Here is a 9,449-nt window from a genome sequence, read left to right on the forward strand (position 1 = left end):
AAGGAGGACAAGACACAAAAAATACACACAAAAAGTAGTTTCTCACCTCACATGAGACACCTCTTAATACCATAACAAACCTAAAGTCTCTGGCAGCTTTTAATCATTAAGAATTATCATACATTTACACTTTTAGCGAGAATTTTTTTTTTCAAAGACCCAAAACTAGCTTATTTGACTTACAGACGAATCTATCCCTAATATTTTTAAATGGAAGGGAAATATCCCAAACTATGTGCTGCATTTAGAAAACTAGATTTCAGTTTCCTTTCAAGATATTTCCATATATGATGAGTAACTTAAAAAAAAAAGAGAAAGATAACATTTTTGCATATTTTTTTAGTACTTCCTCCGTCTTATAATAAGTGTCTTATTTGAGCTCTGCACAGTTCTTAAGAAAATGATTAGATGTGTTGGTTTCAATGATAAAATCAATATCATTTACTAAAATATCCTTTGGTAGTGGAATAGTTGAAAAACATAAAAGTTAATAAATAGGAGTAAAATAGTGGGAAAAAAATAATAAATATTGTATTAGTATTTTAAAAATACATTTATTTTGAGACATAAGAAAAATACAAATAGACATTTATTATGAGACTGAGAAAGTGTTATATTTTTATGCAATTGCCACTTAGAAACAATACTTTAAGCTCGAAATTTATCTTTACTATTTATAAAAATACTTTTAATTTTATCAACAACTTTATAGTACAAAAATAATACTACAAAATAACATTTTTAATTCAAAAAGTGTGTCAACAAAAGAATGGTCAATTTGATATATTGGCTTGGCTTAGTGTATAGACAATTATGTCCAAGCTGGATCTCTTTCATCCCTTCTCCCTCACACTTTCTATAAATCTTCTTCCATTCTTCTTCCTTTTTTACTTCATAATTCACCCTCTCCAGATCCAAACCAGAGAGACAAAAATATGGTGAGTAATAAAGTTCTTCTTTATACACCCGCTCTTTATCTTTATTCTCTCACAATATATATACATATTATTCTTTTAATGTTTCATTAAAATACTAATTTATTTTCACAGGAATTTGAACATCAACATGCAACAAGATGGATTGGCTATGTCGATTGGAGAAACAGACCTGCCCTTAGAGGAAAACATGGTGGAATGATCGCAGCTTCTTTTGTTTTGGGTATGTCTCAATTTTCTCTCTTTCATTTCTCATCATCCCTGGAGCACGCACTAGCGATGTGTTAGTGTCTGTGTCGTGTTTCTGCTGTCTGTTGTCTGCGCTTTATAGTTATTAATTTTTTTCATTTTTGTCGAAATTGTTTGATTTAATATAATAATTTTATGGAATATATTTTTCTTTTGTGCAGTGGTGGAGATATTGGAGAATCTTTCATTTCTAGCAAATGCAAGCAACTTGGTGTTATATTTAAGGAAAAACATGCATTTTTCGCCGTCGAAATCGGCGAATAATGTTACAAATTTCATGGGAACAGCTTTTCTTCTTGCTCTTCTTGGAGGATTTTTATCTGATGCATTTTTCACAACTTATCGCATCTACTTGATCAGTGCAGTTATTGAGTTCCTGGTATGAACATTTACTTCTTCACATTTTTCATCATTTTTCTCTTTTTCTTTGTTTTTCATCATCACATGTGAATGTCATGAGTCATGAGACTTTGTCTCTCATTACTTTTAAAATTTGCTTTAATTTGCATTATTTATTTGTTTATTTGTTTATTTTTCTTTCTTGGTTATTGTTTATTGATTGCTTAATAGGCACGGTGTTGCATTTGTCTGTGTTTTTTCTTTTTTTCATTTATTAAAATTGAGCTGAAATTTGACCAAAATTAATTGCAAGAGATTTTCAATGGATTTGGTAGAAGAACCACGGTTCGATTTCCTACTATTGTGATTGGGAGGGGATTAGAACCACTTGATACCAGAACTGATTCCGAACCGGACTAAACCCTTTGTGATAAATCAAAAAATAATATTAAAATTTGACTCATACTATCATTTAATTAAATTAATATGCATCCTATTAAATTATATTATATAAATATATGTATAAAAGTATTTTAGATAATAGTTATATGTTTAAAATATTTTACATTCTCCTGTCACCACCTAATTATTAATTTCTTATATAATATTATAAAAATATTAATTATTTGAGTGATTGTGTCTCACATTTGCTTTTTCGTTTCATTTACACTTTTTTTTTAAAAGTACAGTGAGAGTCCTAATTTTTATCTTATTCTATTTTGTATTATTAAAAGAAATATGACATTTAAGGGTTTTTTTTTGGATTACTCAAACATTTCTTTTTATTTTCAATAAAATAATATTATAGTTTTATTTTTCATTAATTAATTTTTTTTGCATTACAAAAAATAATAATATTATGAAATTTAAGGAGAAATTGTATCTATCTTTTAGGATAGCTTTTTATTTAAATTTTGCTAAAACATAATTTTATTATTTATTTTTAAGAATAAAGAAACAGTCACTATTTTAATTTTTTTCATTATTTAATTTTTATTGCACTACAAAAATTAATAATTTAAAGAAATATAGGGAGAAATCGAGTCTATCTTTTAAGATAACTTTTATTTTACTTTTGACAAATATATATTTTTTATTTGTTTTTAAAAATAAATAAACAGTCATAATTTTAATTTTAAAATAAAATTATACCTATCCCTTGCACGTTTATTTAAATAATAACACAAAGTCATAGCAATGCTATGAAAAATAATATAATATTGATGTCATTTTTCAAAGAAAATGGTGTGTGTGTTTCAAACCCATAATGTCATAACCAGAATCTGAGTAAAATTCAAGTTGCAAAACACAAGTTGCAGAGTGGGGTTGCATCAACCAATATAAATCCATGAAAAATGAGTGAAAAGATGTCAAAGATATTTGTTTTAAGAAAAGAAAAGAAATAAAACTGTCTTATCTATCACTTTTGTGAATCTTTTTCTTTTTTTCATGTATTGGTTCTTTCCACTTGCTCTTACAAAACCTCATGAATTGCATGACCAAACGCCCACCCACTAATAACATACCAGCCTAGCTAAGTTAAGAATCAATATTATTATTATTATTATTATTATTATTATTTTTTTTTTTTGGATAATTTAAAATTTTATTATTTAAATATATAAATGAGTTGTTGCAGATTTAACTTATATTTTTCATCTAAAACATATATATAATTATTGATTAAACCGATTTAGCGAGACAACCTATATATATTTTAGAATTTACAAATTCAATTTTAAAGTGAGATTATTATGCTTATTAATAAATTTATTTTTAAGTCTCATGTGTGAGACTCTTAAAATTTTCTTTAAAATTTAGAGTTGACTATATGGGCATGACCCTAGTGGCCCAATAACATTAATTATAGTTGTTTGTCCAATAAATTTTGATAGACTTTGATCCATCTTAAAATTTAGGTTAGACTTAAATAAAATTATGTATTTCTCAATTCATTCTTTTGTATCTTAAATATATTTAAATATTTTATGCTATTCTAATAGAAAATATACTTTTTTTTTTTAAATTCTTTCGATAAATCTGTGTTGTGGAGAGTAGATTAAAAAACACTTTTAAATATTTACAAAGTAAATCTATAATAAAATAAAAAATTTATTTCACTTGTAAATTTTACATTTTAAATTTTATATTAAATCTTATTTATCAAGTTTTAAATGTTACTTTAGATTTATTTCAAAATTTTCACAAGAATTTGAGATACTTTCGTCTTATATTTTTGTAAAATATAAGGGACGTTTGTATTATGAATTGTAATTTGTAAGTTTATTCTTAATAATGTGATTTTGAAATTCTTGAGTTTTTATGTTTATTTCGTCTATATTCTATGAATAGAATTTACACCTGATTTTTTCATATTTTATTCTCATGCTAATTCTAAAAATTTATATTTTTATTCAAGTTTTTTTATTATTAGTATCACTTTAATTAATAAAAAATAATAAATATTTTTTTAAGCCGATAATTCAACAGAGAAAGTTGGAAAAATAAAAAACAAAAGAAAATCTATAAAGCTTATAGGTAGCTTTATTCATGTCTCCTCACACAAAATTACAAAGACAATCAAGAGTGACTATATGAGACAAAAAAATAACAATGATTAAAGTGGGGTATTTATCTTTTTATCTTATACACTATACAATAATATGTTAATTTAATATTTATGTTGGTGTGTCGTATAAGAAAAAGAAAGAAGGTAAGACTTTATAGAAAATTAATTTAAAAAAATATATAGAGTAGGAGCCCACACTAAGTCATGTTCATGCACACGTCTTTAGTTTTTTCGAGAAAGCCTATTTTTCTGTGCCAATGCACAGGTGAACTAGAAACTTAATGAACTTTGAAAGTAACATTTATATGTTCACGACGTTGATGACACGTTGTTTTGCATTTCAAAAAATTCTTCATACAAAATGGCTTATGCCTAATACTAATAATATGGTCCAACTTTTTTTCTTCTTCTAAGAATGGGTATGCCTAGGCCTAATAGCAATATGGTCCAAATTCTAAATTGAAGACATTTTTAGTGCTAGACCTTTATTTAGAGATATGGACGTGTCTTTATTTGATCACATTTTAGGAATGGTATGAGACATTTGGTACTTTCTTTATTATGATGATGTGATATTTCAATTGTTGGACCAAAATAGAGGCATGATAAAGGGCAATGGTTGTACTAATACAACAATAATAAATGTCTTCACATGCATTGTAATGTCACATGAGAATCTTGATCAATAGTTTTTCAAATCCCTTTCACATTAATAGTTGTGGTTTGGAGTGTCGAGATAATATTTTTTTATCTTTAATATATTTTGATTTGTTTTGCAATTTTTAAAAAAATTCAAAGAATTTTTTTTTATTATATATTAATTAATATAAATAAATTATTGATATTTATATATATTTTTGTATTATTATAGATGCAATAAAATTTTTTTGAATATGTGCAGGGACTGATTATACTAACAACACAAGCAAGTGTGTCTTCACTTCAGCCACCAGCATGTGACCCAACAACAGAATGTGAAGAAGTGAATGGTGCAAAAGCATTAATGCTATTTGCTGGACTGTACCTAGTTGCTCTTGGAGCTGGAGGAATCAAGGGATCATTAGCACCACATGGTGCTGAACAATTTGATGAGAACAGTGTACCAGGAAGAAAGCATATATCAACATTCTTCAACTACTTTGTGTTTTGCTTATCATGTGGTGGTCTTATTGCAGTTACTTTTGTGGTTTGGATTGAAGATAACATTGGTTGGAAATGGGGTTTTGGAATTGCTACTATTAGCATGTTTCTTTCTATTCCAGTTTTCTTGGCTGGTTCTACTAGATACAAGAATAAAATTCCTACTGGAAGTCCTCTTACAACCATTTTGAAGGTAATTTCGAACTCTAGATTTCACTATTCTGTGTGTGAGTTTTTGGTCGCAAATGTAATTGTAGTTACGGCAGTTGTGATTGCGGTCACTGCGACTGCTGTGATGCGCATTACGGTCGTTGCAGCGTGAATTTTGATTAAGAAAAATTTGAACTACACAATTAAAAATCACTTAATGCTAATATTTTTTCTGAGTAAATTAAATTTTGATTCTAAATTTTGAGTTTTAACAAAGAAACATGTGTGAAGTTGTCTGATGCGTTTCATAGATGCATAATTTTAAATCACACTGTAAATTGCAGTTGGATGCGATTGCGGAGATTACTGCATTAGTAATATTTGTGGTCACAATTGCATTTGCAGACAACAATTTAAAACGATGCTTATTACCACTTCGTCTATAGATAAAAACAAAAAATCATTAAATAAATTGAGAAAACTTTGGCTAACACAAGTTTTGAATGAACAGGTTTTGGCTGCTGCAACAATGAACAAATTCATCTCCAGAAACTCCAGCAGTGCTGTTGTAAACATGACATCAAGTCCATTAAATCTAAACTCGATCCGAAAACAAGAAGAATCATCATCATCATCATCCAAAGAAATCAAAGAAATTAAAGCTCCATCAACCACACTTAAATTCCTCAACAGCGCAATCGAAAACGAATCAATAAAATGCTCGGTCGAAGAACTAGAAGACGTAAAAATAGTCCTAAAAATCCTCCCAATATTCTGCTGCACAATTGTCCTAAACTGTTGCCTAGCTCAGCTCTCAACATTCTCAGTCGAACAAGCCGCGACAATGAACACAAAAATCGGCTCCTTAAAAGTCCCACCGGCCTCATTACCGATCTTCCCAATCGTCTTCATAATGATCCTCGCACCGATATACGACCACATTATAATCCCCTTCGCAAGAAAGTACACTAATTCCGAAATGGGAATAACTCATCTCCAAAGAATCGGGTTCGGACTAATCCTATCAATAATCTCAATGGCAGTCGCAGCATTAGTCGAAGTGAAACGAAAACGCGTAGCAACAGACTCAAATCTCTTAGACGATCACACTAAACCGATACCGATATCGTTCTTCTGGATCGCATTTCAGTTTCTGTTCCTCGGTTCAGCCGATCTTTTCACCATGGCAGGTTTATTGGAGTTTTTCTTCACAGAAGCACCGGTTAAAATGCGATCATGGGCGACATCGCTTACATGGACATCATTGGCTATAGGTTATTACTTAAGTTCAGTGATCATATCAATAGTTAATAGTGTTACTGGTAATGCCTCTCATAAAGCTTGGTTATCAGGCTCTAACCTTAACCATTATCATTTAGAGAGGTTTTATTGGGTTATGTGTGTGCTTAGTGGTTTGAATTTTCTGCATTACTTGTTTTGGGCTATTAGGTATAAGTATAGAGGAACAGGTAACAGTCAGTGATAGAATGGTAACATTGTTGAAAATGTTATCTAGGCATGTCTTTTGGTAGTAATTGTTCATACTTGCACTTGTGTGCAGCTGAAAGAATTAGCAAAGGATATAATAAAAAGAGAGTTTCTACTTCTTGTGCATAGAAAATATAGCTTCATATTATGAGGTATTCTACAAATTTATTTTTTGGAAAGGCAAAAAAGAGTTAGATATATATTCAACAATTGAAGATATGAATGCATGGAGAACAACTACTCAATTTTTTATTTTATAAATTTGGTCAAATATTTTTATGCATTCTTTATGTTTGACCTTTGCAACAACTTGTTCTTTCGGGTGATTTTTGTATAAGCAAAATTTATTTATGGAAGTATAAGGGGATTCCATCCCATTCGAAACATAGTGAAACTTAGATTTACAAACTATGAGTAGATATCTAATTACTAATTACTAATGAATGAGATATTGGATCGAACTTTAGTATGGTCAATAAATAGCTTTTTGGTTCGACAATTCGACAGGATCTTAGCATGCCGTCGAAGTCTATTCACATGTTGTAGTCAAAGGCCTGCAATGCCGTAGTCGAAGTATGCTCAAGTATGCAGTAGTCGAAATGCTAGGATTGTTAGCATGTCGAATTTGGTCTGTTTGTTAAGCTCAATTGTTGAAGTTAGCTTGTTTCCTAAGTTAGTTTGTGTAATGGGTCTGTGTGTAAAAGTTCATTAGTTTAATGCGTTAGTTTTATTATAAATAACATACTAGTCTCTCATTATTGCACACTGGAAATCCTAACTAAGGTGAGAGGTTATTTGTTATTTTGTAACACTTGTAATCTTGTTTCAAAGATAAAGTAAAGAATAACAATTTATAATTGCATTGTGTTCTTCTTGCTTCTCCCTTTCCTATCCTTGGAGGTTTCTTGCCAAGAAAAAAAACCTATTATACTTTGTTCTTGGCATTGAGTTCACAACAAATTGGCACGGTGAGCGTGGAGAAGAATTTCGTCAACAAAGTATGAGATTGAACAGTTCACCAGAGTGAACAATTTCACTCTGTGGCGCTTGAAGATGAAAGTCCTACTAGTTCAGCAGGGTTGGTTAGAAGCGTTGAAGTGAGTCACAGCCATGGACGCGGCATTAACGGAGAAGGAGAAAACGACTATGGTAGAAAAAACCTTAAAGCAACTGGAAAACATCAAAAATAATGAAGTCTTCATCGAATGTTTATTTATCCCGGGAGGAGGGAAAAGAAAACACCGGGTAAAACCTAAAAGGGAAAAACAAGGTCTCACGACCAAGAGAAAGGGTAAGGGTGTCGGTTACGCGAGGGAAAGGTATTAGCACCCGTCACGTCTGTGGTACTCCATAGGATCCACTCTCGCTAGTTTCTAATCTAAGGGTGCGTCTATGAGTCTGTTAGCTGGAGATTTTGATTGAAGAAAAGTTCTTTGAAGAATTAGAATTTGAGGAAGAATGGCTTTTGATGGCCATTGTCGAGAAAAAATGGCTCCTGATGGCCATGGTTCGAGAATCTTGTTTAAGTTGAAGTGAAGATGATGAAAATTGAAGCTGATTCGAAACAAGTTGTCTTTGGGACTTAAGCGATTTTTGCGAAATACAAAGGGTACTGAAGCTTTGCGTATTTCGTGGCATTCTCATTTTAGATCACGTTGCCACGTATCGAAAGAGAATTCAGGCGGGAGGATTTGAATTTCGAAACATTATGTGTAACCGAGCAAGGACAGGTGGCGTCCTAGGGATTCGAAGCGTATGCATGTGAGCAACGTGGCATTTCGTTAGTGTAGGACCGTTAGGGTCGAAATTAGTATAAATAAGGGTCTTAATATCAGGATCCAGTGTGTTCATTTTGTACAAATCACTCACAAATCACTCAAGTATCAAGTGTTAAGAGAACGAGTTCGCTGAGAAATGTACGTATGACACCAACACCATTTTAAATACATTTGTATTCATCTTTATGCAAGTATCTTTTCAGTATTTCTATCTTTCGTTATATTTCAGCCATTTACATTCTTGCACCTTTATCTTTCGTTCAAAGTTTATTTCGAAGCACTTTACTTTCTGCAATTTACGTTCCTGTACTTTAAGTTTCTTGCAATTTATATTTACTTTCCCTTTCACCAAAGTTATATTTACGTGTATAACAAGTTGATTGTTAGTTTTTACATTTCATTTGTTTATTTTCTTAAACATATTTCGAAGCCAAACAAACCAACAAATATGAACCAAATCATCATAAAATACAACTTTTTGACTATGTCCTAGGATCAATCTAGTCGATCCTGCGAGTAACCAAAGTATATTTTATAGTTTGGAAGACTAGCGGTTGTTTACCGGAAATCACCATAAACAAATTGGCACGCCCATTGGGACCGTGTCAAACAGATTGTCATTAATTTGTTGTTTTATTTTGTCTAGAATATATCAAGACCTTTTATGAACCTTAGGAACGGTAAATTAACCAACAGTGCGCCACCGATTCCTAAACGAAGGTACAACAAGAAAATGGTCAATTCGACCAGTGGAAGGGGAGATCAAGATCCCCCACAAGGGTCAGGAACAGTAGCAGCAAG

The 9,449-nt window shown here is 30.9% G+C and overlaps 1 protein-coding gene across 1 annotated transcript; it reads left to right on the forward strand.

The window, feature by feature from the left end:
• Positions 1 to 784: 784 nt before the first annotated feature.
• On the forward strand, positions 785 to 6,985 carry LOC131631074 (protein NRT1/ PTR FAMILY 4.6-like). The gene is made up of 5 exons (XM_058901858.1): positions 785 to 938; positions 1,050 to 1,158; positions 1,346 to 1,563; positions 4,994 to 5,425; positions 5,894 to 6,985. Exons 1-5 carry the CDS (start codon positions 936 to 938, stop codon positions 6,863 to 6,865), a joined length of 1,734 nt encoding a protein of 577 aa, XP_058757841.1. The 5' UTR covers positions 785 to 935; the 3' UTR covers positions 6,866 to 6,985.
• The last annotated feature ends 2,464 nt before the right edge of the window (positions 6,986 to 9,449 follow it).

The sequence above is a fragment of the Vicia villosa genome, unplaced genomic scaffold, assembly GCF_029867415.1.
Source record: "Vicia villosa cultivar HV-30 ecotype Madison, WI unplaced genomic scaffold, Vvil1.0 ctg.000764F_1_1, whole genome shotgun sequence".
NCBI classification, from domain to species: Eukaryota; Viridiplantae; Streptophyta; class Magnoliopsida; order Fabales; family Fabaceae; genus Vicia; species Vicia villosa.